The 14395-nt window shown below is 42.7% G+C and overlaps 1 protein-coding gene across 1 annotated transcript in view; it reads left to right on the top strand.

The window, feature by feature from the left end:
- Positions 1-14395, top strand: part of LOC125465267 (hemicentin-1-like) — a 434244-nt gene that overhangs the window by 242363 nt on the left and 177486 nt on the right. The window contains exons 39-42 of the mRNA XM_048558547.2: positions 651-802; positions 1080-1203; positions 6384-6559; positions 12553-12649. Of these exons, the coding sequence (XP_048414504.2) occupies positions 651-802; positions 1080-1203; positions 6384-6559; positions 12553-12649 (549 nt within the window). The remainder of the gene's footprint in view (positions 1-650; positions 803-1079; positions 1204-6383; positions 6560-12552; positions 12650-14395) is intronic.

A 14395-nucleotide genomic window follows, 5' to 3' on the forward strand; every position in this document is an offset into this window, starting at 1 on the left:
TTTCCCGTGTGGGGAATAGTTAGGATTTGCAATACACTGCTTGTGGCTGCAGGTTCAGTTTTTGAAAACCAGGCTTTCTGAAGGAACTTAGACTGATAACTGAAAAGGAGGAATGTGCATAATTACAGAGAGAAAGCAGTAGATGAGTTGTTTATTCAAAGAACTAATGGAGACATAATGGGCTAAATGGCCATCTCTGTACTGGAAAAATCCTGTGATTCAATGTCTTTTAGAGCCACACTGGCTGAAAACAGGGGAGCAGGTCTCTGGCTTGATTGGCTGGAATAACCCATATTTTGGAAACAACCACCTGGAGAAGCAGAGCAAAAGATTCAATTCAAGAAAAAAGGCAATCTCACACTTGCAACACGTTTCAACTTAATTGGTTCTCCAGTTTCCCTCTCTAGCACCAGGATGGAAGGAGGTTCACATTTACTCTGCCCACCACTACCATTAGGACAAATGTCATTCTTAACAGGGCTTAAGAGGGCTCATGCCCTCTTCCCATTCTTGAGCATATATCCTGCATTTTCTAGCACCTTTGAATTCTAGATGCTAGCTTCTAACAGTCAACACCTGTTCTGATGTGGGGTTAAATATTGTCCTGCACATTTCTAGTACTCTGACTAATCTGTAGCTTTCATTTGTAGTTCCACCGGTGATCTCAACTGCCCCGGACCTGGTTACTGTCCTTATAAACCAGCCTGTAGAACTTCAGTGTGAAGCAACAGGAGACCCTCCCCCCAAAATAACATGGCTAAAAGACCAAACCCCGATCACCATGATGACTGAAAGGTTAAAGGTCAGTGAAATTTGTTTTTTAGACTTAAGTTTTCTTGGTAGATCCTTTTGAGCTAGTTGGAATAGATTAATGCCTACAGCAAGGTATTGGTTTCAAGAATCTTCTGTGTCTCTCTCCAAAAGCAAGAGGTTACCTATGAAGTGGAAACTGCTACTGTTCCTCACAAGATTGAACTGGTGTTTCTGGAACATTTGTCCAAGTGTCTGGATTAACTAATATGCTACTGTCTCCCTTGACTGAGGTTTTCTCTGAAATTTTTTGTTTTCTCTCCACTTAGTTCCTGTTGGAAGGTCAGATTCTGTCCTTAGCCAATGCGTACTTCTCTGATTCAGGAATGTACTCCTGTGTAGCTCTTAATCCTGCTGGAGAGGACCAGAAGGAAATTCATCTGCAAGTTTATCGTAAGTATTTGGTTAAATCTTGAAATAACCTCAAGGTTATTGAGGTTAATTTGTGGAACTTGCTGAGAAAGCAGATTCATCCACATGTTCACTGGAAGCACAATTCTTTGACCAGTAGCGTATTCTGGTGTGGAAGTATGTGGTGTTGATGAAGTGCAATTTCAAACTGGTTACATCCTGAATTATTAGGCCAAGAGCTGAAGTAAAAACTAGCTGTCTTAACGGGATCCCTATCCCTCAATCGGTATATAATTTGTTGCTGTAGCCATTAATAGGTTACACCAATGATAATCGTGCAGTAGATCAGGCGGAATTATAGAGTGGGTGATCCATTCACGCTTTTCTGGTGGTCCCCCAACATCAGAGATATCAGTCTTGTACCAATTCAGTTCACTCCACATTATATCAGGATAGGCTGAAGGCACTGGATACTGCAAAATTAGTGGACCTTGACAACATTCAGCCAATAGCAGTGAAGATATGCTCCTAAACCTGCTGCTTCCCCTAGCCAAGTTGTTCCAGTACAGCTAAAACAGTGTCATCTACCCAAAAATGTGGAAAATTGCCCAGGCACCTCCTGTGCGGAAAAGGCACGAATAATCCAACCTGGCAGTTGTGACAGAAATGGTCATCAAAATTGCCATCAAACAGCACTTGTTTACAATAACCTGCACATTGTACTCAAGCTTCACCAGGCTACTTAACTACTGACTTCAGTGTAACTTCTGGTCAAACGTGATAAGCGGCTGAAGCCTAGAAGGTTGAGTTCTTGAGTGTATTTAAAAAGAAATAGATATGTTCTCGATTAGTAAGGAGGTCAAATTCTATGGGGAGAAGGCAGGAGAGTTGGAGAAACATATAAGCCATGATCAAATGGTGGAGAGGACTCAAAGGGCTGAAAACCCATTTTCTGCTCCTATATCTTACAGTTTTGTGAAGAGTGACTGGCCTTGATAAGGCTACATTTGACTCAGTGTGGCATAAAGGAGCCCTAGCAAAATAAGACTCACTGGGAATATGGGAAAAAGCTTCCCACTGGTTATATTCATACCTACCGCAAGGGCTGTTGTTGTTGGAGGTCAGTCATGTCATCTCCAGGACACCTTCACAAAAGTTGCTCAGGATAGTGTCCTAGGCCCAACCATCTTCAACTGCATCAGCAATGACCGTTCCTTCATCGTAAGATTGGAGGTGGGGGATGTTCGCTGACGATTGCACAGTGTTCACCACCATTTCTGACTCCTCAGACACTGAAATAGGTTATGTACAAATGCTGCAATACTTTGACAATGTTCAGGCTTCGGTTGATAAATGGCCACGTAAGTTCCAGGTAACACACAGGGAGACAATGGCCAAGTGATATTATCATGAGACTATTAATTGTAAAGGTAATGCAATCCAGGCAATGCTGCAGGGAATCTGGTTCAAATACCTCCATGACAGGTAGTGGAATTTGAATTCAGGAAATTTTGGAATCAAGAGCCTGATGATGACCTTGAAAACGTTGTTGATCGTTGGGAAGAAACCATCTGACTCGCTAATACCCTTCAGGGAAAGAAATCTGCCTACATGTGAGTCCAAACACACAGCAACGTGGTTGACCCTCAACCGTCTTCTGGGCAATTAAAGATAGGCAATAAATGCTGGCCTGGCCAGTGACACCCACATCCTGTGAATGAATTAAACTAAAGGACAAAGACTATCTCCAACCAGACAGAATCTATCCATTGCCCTTCAACATCAATTGTGTTACCATCACAGAATCTACATTCTAACGTTACAAGAAACTGAAAAGGACTGGCCTTTCAACCCTCCAACCCTTCGATCATAGCTTCTCTGACAGTTGACCTCAGTCTCTGCCCTTTATACATCAACTAAGTTTCCTCCAAGCTGTGTGCTCACATCAACAATCATATTGTGCATGATGTCTGCTTCTGTAACCTGCTGCTGCATTTGGAGCTCAGAGGTCCACAGCAGACGACGAAAAATTATGTGAAATGCTGTAGTGCCTAATGCCTGAGTGAAGAAGCAGACTCAAAACTCTGGAAACAAATCATGACCAAAGAAATGACATCCCATGCGCTCGCACATGAAAGCAGCCAGCAATGTTTTTGATGTTCCAGAGACATGGATTCAGAGTTTGACCTGCAGTGTGATCAGCAGCAAAGTGATAATATGAATGAGAAGGTGAGATAAGTGTAAACAGAATGCAGCTTCCAGACCCAATCATGATTGGTTGCAAATGCAGAATTTATGCTTGTGTTCAATCAATTTAAATAGTTATTTGAAGGAAGTCTGTACACTTGGTTGTTCATTATGTGTAGTGCAAATCTGGAACCCAAGATGAGTTCGCGATTGTAGGCCAGTAAGCTAGTGCTACCCTTGATTTTTAACTTTGCTAAAAATACTTCTTTAGCTAATGATTAATCTTGTTTATTCTTTATTCATTCATGGGATGAGGGCGTCGCTGGCTAGGCAGCATTTATTGCCCATTCCTAATTGCCCAGAGGGCAGTTATGAGTCAACCACATTGCTGTGGGTCTGGAATCATATGTAGGCCAGACCTGGTAAGGATGGCAGTTTCCTGCCCTAAAGGACATTGGTGAACCAGATCGGTTTTTCCAACAATCGATTCATGGTCATCATTAGATTCTTAATGCCAGATATTCATCAAATTCAAATTCCACCATCTGCCATGGTGGAAATAGAACTCAGATCCCCAGAACAATATCTAGCTCTCTGGATTAACAGTCCAGTGATAATACCACTCGGCCATCGCCTCCCCATGAATGAGTGGTGAACCTGACTATCTAAAAAGAAACTGAAGATGTACAACTTATGTACAGAATAGGAAAATGAATTTCTGTTCACAGTTGTGAAAATAAGAACATTGACCATATATGTCACCAAAGTATAGCAATGCTGTTCATGATCTACGTAAATTATTTGGGCAAAAACATAGCTAGTCTAAATAGTAAGTTTGTCATACAACGATGCACAGTAATTCAAGAATAGCTTTCCATTCAACAGCATATTTTGGGCAAAGCAATCTGATGAGCTGAAGGCCATTCTGAAAACTCAGCAGTCATTTTTTTCTGAAATTCACCAGCAATATTTGGGAGAAGCTGTGGTGTAGTGTTGTTATTGGACTAGTATTCCAGAGCACCATATGAATTTTCTGGGGATTTGGGTTTGAATTCAACCAATTTACATAGATCATGAACAGCATTGCTATACTTTGGTGACATATATGGTCAACGTTCTTATTTTTTACAACTGTGAACAGAAATTCATTTCCCTATTCTGTACATAAGTTGTACATCTTCAGTTTCTTTTTAGATAGTCAGGTTCACCAAATGAAATATGAATTCTGTAAAAATCTGGAATAAAAAAAGCTAGCCAATGGTGACCATGTATCTAACCTTTCTCAATTATCACTAGAGTTCATCTGGTTCACAAATATTCTTTCAGGAAGGTAACATGTCATCCTTAACTGGTCTGGTCTACATGTGACTCCAGACCCACAGCAATGTGGTTGACTCGAAACTACCTGTGGAGCAGCGGGGATGGGCAGTAAATGCTGACTAAGCTGGTGGCCTGTAGAACTCCTAATTAAAAAATAAAATGCTGGAACACTTCCTGAATCTGGAGAAAATACACACAAACAATTAAAGACTAAGTAGACTGGTTCCACCCAGAAAGCATCTGTGCATACCTGTCCTTTCTTTCAAGTATGCATTGGTGGATTTGGTACCAAATTCCATCAGATGTTGATTTACATAGCAGTGAAGAAGATGTGGAGGTAATTACTACGCAGAATGATATTGAGCTGAAAGTAAGATCGCAGAACAGTGATTTGGCCAGGGTGGGTGGGGAGCTCATAAACAAAGATTTAACCACGTCTGTTATCCTGTGTTTTTAAAGTGAAAGCTTATGTTGACTCCACATACCTCAGTCAGATTGTTTGAGACAGCATTCTCCCAAATGAAGATAATCAATTCCAAGTATCACATCCATCTCACAGAAACACATTTGAGGGACTGTGTATGACTAGCAAACTCAAACTACAACTCAGACTTCAAGTCCATTGACAGATATTATGCAGTCACAGGTGTCATGCTGAGACTTGATGAATAGAAGACAAAATCAGTATAATTTGGGTTTAGATTTATGTGGTACTAAAAAATAAACTGTTTGATATGTTCTTGGTGATATACCGTGCTGTAGTTAATATCTGACCATCACCTTTTGCAGCAATACAGACTTGAGGATTTAAATTGTATTTAAATTCAAAAAATGATCTTGTGCTTAAAAAGGTTGGAGACCACTACCTTGTAGATACTGAGACTACAAGAACAGCTCAGAGGTTAGAACTTCTGTGTGTGTAATTCATTACCTGATTCCCCAACACCTATTCACTACGTACAAGGCACACATCAGGTGTGTGATAGAATACTATTCATTTACTTAGATGAGTGCAGCTCCAAAACACTCATACACTATCCAGGACAAAGCAGGTCTTTTATTTGACATTACATTCACAAACATTCACATCCTTCATCAACACCCTGTGGCAGAGGTGTGTATCATATACAGGATGCACTGCAGGGATTCTGAAAGGCTCCTTAGACAGTACTCTGCCATCTAGAAGGATAAAGGCAACAGATACATGAGAATACCATCAACTGCAATTCTCTTTCAAGCCACTTGCATCCTGATTTGGGAATATATTGCTGTTTCTTCAGTACTCCTGGGTCAAAATCCTGGAAGTCTTTCCTAAACAGCATTGTGGCTGTACCTACAGAAAATGGACTGCAACAATTCAAGAAGGCAGCTCGCCACTACCTTCTCAAGGGCAGCTAGGAATAGGCAATAAATGCTTGCCAGCTAATGATGCTGGCAACCCAAGAATTAATTAATAAAAACCTCTCCAGGCACTTCAAAAAGTGGAATGGAGTTCCTCCTTATCTGTTTTATGGGGGTAGCACTGCATTATTTCTTCTGATGGAATTGAACTCAGCAATTTACCATGTGTGGAATTTCAGGTGTGAACTGTTGCCATGTCTGCTGAGGCATTGTGTGTCAAAACACTAAACTTAAATGCCAGATTATAGTGGAACAGACACAATTTTCGTGGAGTTCGGTAAACTAACCAGTTTCATATTTTTTTCCCTTGATAGTTCCACCAAGTATTCTGGGAGATGAACAGAATGTTTCAGTCACTTTGAATAACTCTGTGTCCTTGGACTGCCAGAGTCAAGCATTCCCACCACCCACTCTTCGCTGGACAAAGGATGGTCAATCTCTACCAATGCGAGCAGATCATAGACTGTCTGCAAATGCCAGTCTCTTTGAGGTCAGTGTTACCATTGAGTCTTTGATCTCATCTATGAAATGTTTTGCTCTGAGTTCTTTTCACCAAAGTTTAACTTCAAACAAAGAAAAATGTTACATTTTAATAGGAATCTTCAGACCTTCAATATGGTCCAAATCACTTTACAGTTAATTAAATACTTTTGAGAATGGGGCAGCCAGTTTGTAATTGGCAAGGTCCCAAAAGCAATAATGTGCTAATGACCAGATAATGTTTTTCCAGAGATTGGATTGAGGGATAAATATTGGCCAGAACACCAGGGAAACATTGCCTGTTTTTCAGAATAGTGCTGCGATGTTTTGTGATGTGGATGTACCGGTTGGACTGGGTGGATGAGGTCAGAAGTCACGTAACATCAGGTTATAGTCCAACAAGACTATTTGAAATCACAAGCTTTCATAGCACTGCTCCTTCATCAGGTGAAGTGATATTTTATGCATACCTGCAAGGCAGACTTATCCAAATGCCTTAATGCCTTATCCAAAGGACGACACCTTCGACTGTACAGCAAGGCATCAGTACTGCACTGAAGGGTCAACCTAAATTTTATGTTCATGCCCCTGGAGTGGGAGTTGACCCCATAACCTGGCTTGAGACAGTATGGTGCTTGTTTATAATATCTTTATTGTTTTTAAAACAAAACTTTAGAAGTATTAGTGATATTCACTATTTTAAGTGAAGATAAATTTGCTGCAAAACTGCAACAAACCTACAATTAGTTTTGGAAATCATCTTTGGACACCTGTTTGCAATACTGTGGAGATGCATGAATTTAAGAAAATATTTTAGAGACAAGAAAACAGCCACACCCTAAACCTCACTTTTTTTTTATCAATCTTGACCCCATATACCCATCTGCACTTTCTGTTTTCTATCTGTTTTCTGAAATAATTTATTCCTCAAGTCTGTTATGCTTCGGTTAAAAAGATTTTACTGAACATTTTGACTTGCTTTTAATTTTTAACTTGTGGTCCAAATCTTTGAACCTACTGTCAGAGTGAACAATTGGCTGGATTAACTGTTAGCTCTTGTTGTAATCTTTGAATCATTTTTTTAAAAAATGTTTCCCAATATCTCAAATTATGCTACATCCCCAAACAGTAACCTATTTATTTGATTAGATTACCATTGTTACTAGGACTTAATAGCGTGCTGTAGTTAATATCTGACCATCACCTTTTGCAGCAATACTTTTTGGAATTGTTCTGTACTTTTTGACCAGTACTTTAATTCCTTTTTCACAACACCCAATAACTCAGAATCATAGAATTTCTATAGCAGCGAAGGAAGCCTTTCAGCCTATTGTATCTGCACCAGCTGTCCAAAAATTCATCTCAAATTGTGCCCTTGTCCTCCCTACTTCCACTACCTCTGCACGTTGTTCCATTTCAAATAATTATCTAATTCTCTTTTCAACACTTCAGTTTAATTTGTTCCACCATACATTCAGACAATGTCTTTCAAATATTAACCATTCATTGCATGAAAGGTGTTCCTCATCCCTATTTATTATTTTACTAATTATTTTAAATTTTCTAAATCCTTTCATGGGTGGGAATCATATACTGTATGAAACTCTGAATAAACCTCCAATCAGATTTCCTGTCAACCTTGTATTCTCGAATACAATCCTTGAGCAATCCTCATAACTAATGTTCTTCATCCACGGAAGCATACCGTCAAACATGTTCTACACTCTCCAATGGCTGCGCATCCTTCCTGAAGTGTCGTGCACAGAACTGAACACAGTATTCCAGCTGAACACAAGCTCAGTGGTTAGCCCTGCTGCCTCAGCACCAGTGACCTGGGTTCAATTCCAAAACTTCGGCAACTGTCTGTGTGGAGTTTGCACAATCTCCCTGTGTCAGCGTGGGTTTACTCCAAGTGCTCTGGTTTCCTCCCACTGTCCAAAGATGTGAGGTTAGGTGGATTGCCCATGCTAAATTGCCTATAGTGTCCAGGAGAGTGCAGGCTAGCTGGGTTGGGAAATGCAGAGATATAGGGACAGGGAAAGGAGGTAGGTCTGAGTAGGGTGCTGTTCAGATGGTCTGTGTGGACTTGATGGGCTGAAAGGGCTGCTTCCACACTGTAGGGATACTATGAGTCTTCTTAGCTTGTACACTCAATGTCCCTATTATTAGAGCCAGGGGGTATTTTATGTTTAAACTAGCCATGTTCTCAATTTGTCCAGCCCCTTGATGTGCCAGATGGCCTGCTTTCACACTCTAGGGATTCTATGATTCACTATTAAGACCTTAAAGTTTTTGAGAAGATTTGTAGCTTGGGTTGCAGATGAGGTTACAAGACATGCTCGCCTAGCCGATGTATTTGATTGCGGGTGTTTTGTCACCATGCTAGGTAACATTGTCAGTGTGCCTCTGGTAAAGCATTGGTGTTCTGTCCTGCTTATTATTTATATGCCTCGGTTTGCTGGGGTGGCTGGTATTATTTCCAGTTCTGTTCTTCAGTAGTTTGTATGTTGGGTCCAGTTCAATGTGTTTGTTAACGGAGTTCTGTTTGGAATGCCAGGCCTCCAGGAATTCCCTGGTATGTCAGTGTTTGGCTTGTGCTCTTATAGATGTGTTGTTCCAGTCGAATTCATGTCCTTCTTTGTCCTAGTGTATTGAGATCAGTGAGAACTGGTCATGTCTCTTGGTAGCTAGTTGGTGTTTATGTATCTTTATTGCTGGTTTTCTTCCAGTTTGGCCTGTGCAATGTTTCTCACAGTCCTTACATGGTGTTTTGTATATTATGTTAGTTTTATTGGTTGTGCGTATGGGGTCCTTCATGTTCACTAGTAGCTAATCCACCAAACCTGCACATCTTTAGACTGTGGGATGAGACCAATGCACCTGGACGAGCCCACACAGACAAGGGGAGAATGTGCAAACTCCACACAGACCTAGGGTGGAATCGAACCTGGGTCTCTAGTGGTGGGAGGCAGCAATGCTAACCACTGAGCTACACTGCTGCTATGCATTGAACTTTATTGCCATCTATCTGCATACTCCATCAACTTTCTCTGTCCTTCTGAAGTTCTACAGTGCCATCCTCACAATTTACAATGCTTCCAAGTTTTGTATCACCTGCAAATCCTGAACTGTAAGAATGACATGAAATAAAAGAAATATGTGCATTTATGTAGCACCTTTCACAGGTACTAAGGTTCTCAATGTGCTTTGCAACCAATTAACTACTTTAGATATGTTGTCATTGTTGTACCATCAGAAATGTGGCAGTTAATTTGCACACAGCAAGCTCACACAATCAACAATATGCTAATTGTCAGTGATAATGGGAACTGCAGATGCTGGAGAATTCCAAGATAATAAAATGTGAGGCTGGATGAACACAGCAGGCCAAGCAGCATCTCAGGAGCACAAAAGCTGACGTTTCGGGCCTAGACCCTTCATCAGAGAGGGGGATGGGGAGAGGGAACTGGAATAACTAGGGAGAGAGGGGGAGGCGGACCGAAGATGGAGAGTAAAGAAGATAGGTCGAGAGAGTCTAGATGGGGAGGTAGAGAGGGGATAGGTCAGTCCAGGGAAGACGGACAGGTCAAGGAGGTGGGATGAGGTTAGTAGGTAGATGGGGGTGCGGCTTGGGGTGGGAGGAAGGGATGGGTGAGAGGAAGAACCGGTTAGGGAGGCAGAGACAGGTTGGACTGGTTTTGGGATGCAGTGGGTGGGGGGGAAGAGCTGGGCTGGTTGTGTGGTGCAGTGGGGGGAGGGGACGAACTGGGCTGGTTTAGGGATGCAGTAGGGGAAGGGGAGATTTTGAAACTGGTGAAGTCCACATTGATACCATATGGCTGCAGGGTTCCCAGGCGGAATATGAGTTGCTGTTCCTGCAACCTTCGGGTGGCATCATTGTGGCACTGCAGGAGGCCCATGATGTGAAAACATCAACTCGAACAGTTCATCCACTTCACCAACACCTTCCACCCCAACCTTCAGTTCACCTGGGCTATCTCCAGCACATCCCTCACCTTCCTGGACGTCTCAGTCAACCAGCTTGTAACTGATGTCCATTTCAAGCCCACCAACTCCCACAGCTACCTAGAATACACCTCCTCCCACCCACCCTCCTGCAAAAATTCCATTCCCTATTCCCAATTCGTCCGCCTCCGCCGCATCTGCTCCCACGATAAGACATTCCACTCCCGCACATCCCAGATGTCCAAGCTCTTCAAGGATCGCAACTTTCCCCCCACAGTGATCGAGAACGCCCTTGACCGCGTCTCCCGTATTTCCCGCAACACATCCCTCACACCCCGCCCCCGCCACAACCGCCCAAAGAGGATCCCCCTCGTTCTCACACACCACCCTACCAACCTCCGGATACGACGCATCATCCTCCGACACTTCCGCCATTTACAATCCGACCCCACCACCCAAGACATTTTTCCATCCCCACCCCTGTCTGCTTTCCGGAGAGACCACTCTCTCCGTGACTCCCTTGTTCGCTCCACGCTGCCCTCCAACCCCACCACACCCGGCACCTTCCCCTGCAACCGCAGGAAATGCTACACTTGCCCCCACACCTCCTCCCTCACCCCTATCCCAGGCCCCAAGATGACATTCCACATTAAGCAGAGGTTCACCTGCACATCTGCCAACGTGGTATACTGCATCCACTGTACCCGGTGTGGCTACCTCTACATTGGGGAAACCAAGCAGAGTCTTGGAGACCACCTTGCAGAACACCTCCGCTCAGTTCGCAACAAACAACTGCACCTCCCAGTCGCAAACCATTTCCACTCCCCCTCCCATTCTTTAGATGACATGTCCATCATGGGCCTCCTGCAGTGCCACAATGATGCCACCCGAAGGTTGCAGGAACAGCAACTCATATTCCGCCTGGGAACCCTGCAGCCATATGGTATCAATGTGGACTTCACCAGTTTCAAAATCTCCCCTTCCCCAACTGCATCCCTAAACCAGCCCAGTTCGTCCCCTCCCCCCACTGCACCACACAACCAGCCCAGCTATTCCCCCCCACCCACTGCATCCCAAAACCAGTCCAACCTGTCTCTGCCTCCCTAACCGGTTCTTCCTCTCACCCATCCCTTCCTCCCACCCCAAGCCGCACCCCCATCTACCTACTAACCTCATCCCAACTCCTTGACCTGTCCGTCTTCCCTGGACTGACCTATCCCCTCTCTACCTCCCCACCTAGACTCTCTCCACCTATCTTCTTTACTCTCCATCTTCGGTCCGCCTCCCCCTCTCTCCCTATTTATTTCCAGTTCCCTCTCCCCATCCCCCTCTCTGATGAAGGGTCTAGGCCCGAAACGTCAGCTTTTGTGCTCCTGAGATGCTGCTTGGCCTGCTGTGTTCATCCAGCCTCACATTTTATTATCTGCTAATTGTCAGTCTGTGTTTGTGATTTTAATTGAGAGATAAGTATTGGACAGAAATCCCGCTCTCCTTCGGAATAGTGACAAGCAGGAAAGTGGAGCCTGTGTTTAACATTTTGCCTTGACAATGCCACTCAGACAGTGCAGTATTCCTTCCATTCACCTAAGTGTTGCCGTTGACTTTTATGCTCAAGTCTGGAAAGAGACGAACTCAAAGTGAAGCTGCCAACTACAGTGCCATGGCTGATAGATACTAAATAGGATTGACCATGTGACCTTTAGAGCTTCCTAAATTGAAGAGTCAGAGCGTTACAGAATTATGGAGCTCTAACTGAACTACAACAGCTGCTCTCGCTCTCAGTTCTCATCGAAAGGTCACAACAATTTTCAATCCTTAAGTGGCAGAGGGGGTTGTCAGGTCACAAAGGAGAAAAAGTTAGAGAATCACTGTTTTAGATTAATTCAATGATTGCAAAGCTTTGGCCTTGCAATTTGTCCTAGGATCTAAACTCACAGATTACTGCAAGTCAGGGGGCCAAATGCAAACTAAATTCTATCAGGTACCCAGCATTGCATATTTTGGAAGAAAAGTTTGATTATTATTGTTAATTTTTAGATCAAGAGTGCCCAGATTCAAGATGCTGGCCGCTATACTTGTGAGGCTTCAAACAATGCTGGAAAAACAGAGAAGAACTACAATTTACACGTATGGGGTAAGCAGGGAGAAACCTGTTTGACAATTTTTGAGAAACTTTTGTTATTCGATTCCCCTGTTTGCTCATTTGAATTTGCCCTGCTTTTTCCCACATAGTCCAAGATGAGAAAGTGTGTACACCCCTGGGAATCCCCTATCTCAGGAAAAGCCAGTTTGCCTGAAGATGAATTACAAGGGCATTACATTTGAGAGATGTGATGATGCTAAAAATGATGAAACTTGAACATTTTCTGGTGCCAAGCTAAACACCTGAGACAACACTGCAGCCCTGCAGAGAATGTCATGCAGCTGCTTTCTTAATGTTATATATCTTGTATTTAGATAAATTTATTGAGTTTTGTTTGAATTTAGGACAATTGCCCACCTGCAACCATGGTTTAATGTGCCTGTTTTACAGAAATCTACATGAGAAACACTTAAGGGTTTCATTTGTTTGTGCTATTTGTTGGCAGTTGAGTGCCTATTTAGGACTGCAATGCAGAAATCTTAAATCACATCTTCAGACATGTAATGACTCACCACTGGAACAGACAGGACCTTGAGTCTACAGTGTATCATCATCAGAAATAAAGCTCTTATGAAGCATCAATCAATCTAACTAATCATGCATCACTATTCCCAAGCTGACGCCTGCTGGTTATAATTCCTTGCTCCAAACCACAACATTTGGCTCTTTGTGGTGCATTGGCAGTGTCCCTATATCTGAGCCAGGAGGTCCAGACTCAAAATGTTAACTCTGATTTCTCTTCACAGTTTATGCCAGATCTCCTGAGCTTTTACAGCAACTTCTGTTTTTGCTTCTGATTTACAGCATCTGCAGTTCTTTTGGCTTTTATCTCAGAGTTCTTCACGGCTGATAAATTACTTCTAAAATGTAGTTACGTCAATGTTCCTTATAACTTCTTGTCCTTGCAGCCGCTGAGAGGCTCCATGCAAGCCGATTGGCATGCTAACACATTGACTTCTACGCGTAGGAATTATTGCTGTGCACAGACCCCAGAGGTAAACACAGCTGAAAAAAATTAGGTGAAACAGTGGTCACCATTCTGACATAGAAAACACAACAACCAATTTGCATTCAGCAAACATCAACAAAAAGCAGTGATATTGATCAGACAATGTGTTTTATTTTGTGATTATGATCATGGTGTTGGCCAGAACAATGAGGATATCGTCCATGCTCATCTCAAAAATAGTGATATAGGACCTTTTTATGTTCATCTAAGCAGGCAGATTGCGGCTTAGATGTTAATGTCTCATCCAAAAGACAGCACCTTCAATAGTGCAATGTTCTCGCTGTACTGCAGTGGAGTGTCAGTGTAGACCGCTGTGTCCAATTAATTTTATGAGCTCTGCCCCCTCTTTGCTGTGCTCACTCTGAGTAAGGTTGAATTCTTCAGGTGCCAGCAGTGCAAAAAATCTCCCCTCTGATTATCATCAGACAATGCACCAACAAAGGTGGCATACATATTTTCACTGTAAAATAATTTGTGAAATGGAACATATCAGATGATGCACTGAAGTGTTTTAGTTCAATTGTTAGCACAGTTGCAATGCTGTTTGTTCCAGTGCTGGTGAGAAACTCATAAAGGTTTCATGTCGAGGGAGCCTGGAGACCCTGACTATTATCATTTGCAGTGCTGTCTAATGCAGAAGACATACATGATGGCAATTAACGTGGTCACTTTATAAGCATATCAACAGAGAGCTTTGTGCTTTTCTGTAAAATCTGAGCTGCGATCCC

Source organism: Stegostoma tigrinum, chromosome 29, assembly GCF_030684315.1.
Source record: "Stegostoma tigrinum isolate sSteTig4 chromosome 29, sSteTig4.hap1, whole genome shotgun sequence".
In the NCBI taxonomy this organism is placed as follows: domain Eukaryota; kingdom Metazoa; phylum Chordata; class Chondrichthyes; order Orectolobiformes; family Stegostomatidae; genus Stegostoma; species Stegostoma tigrinum.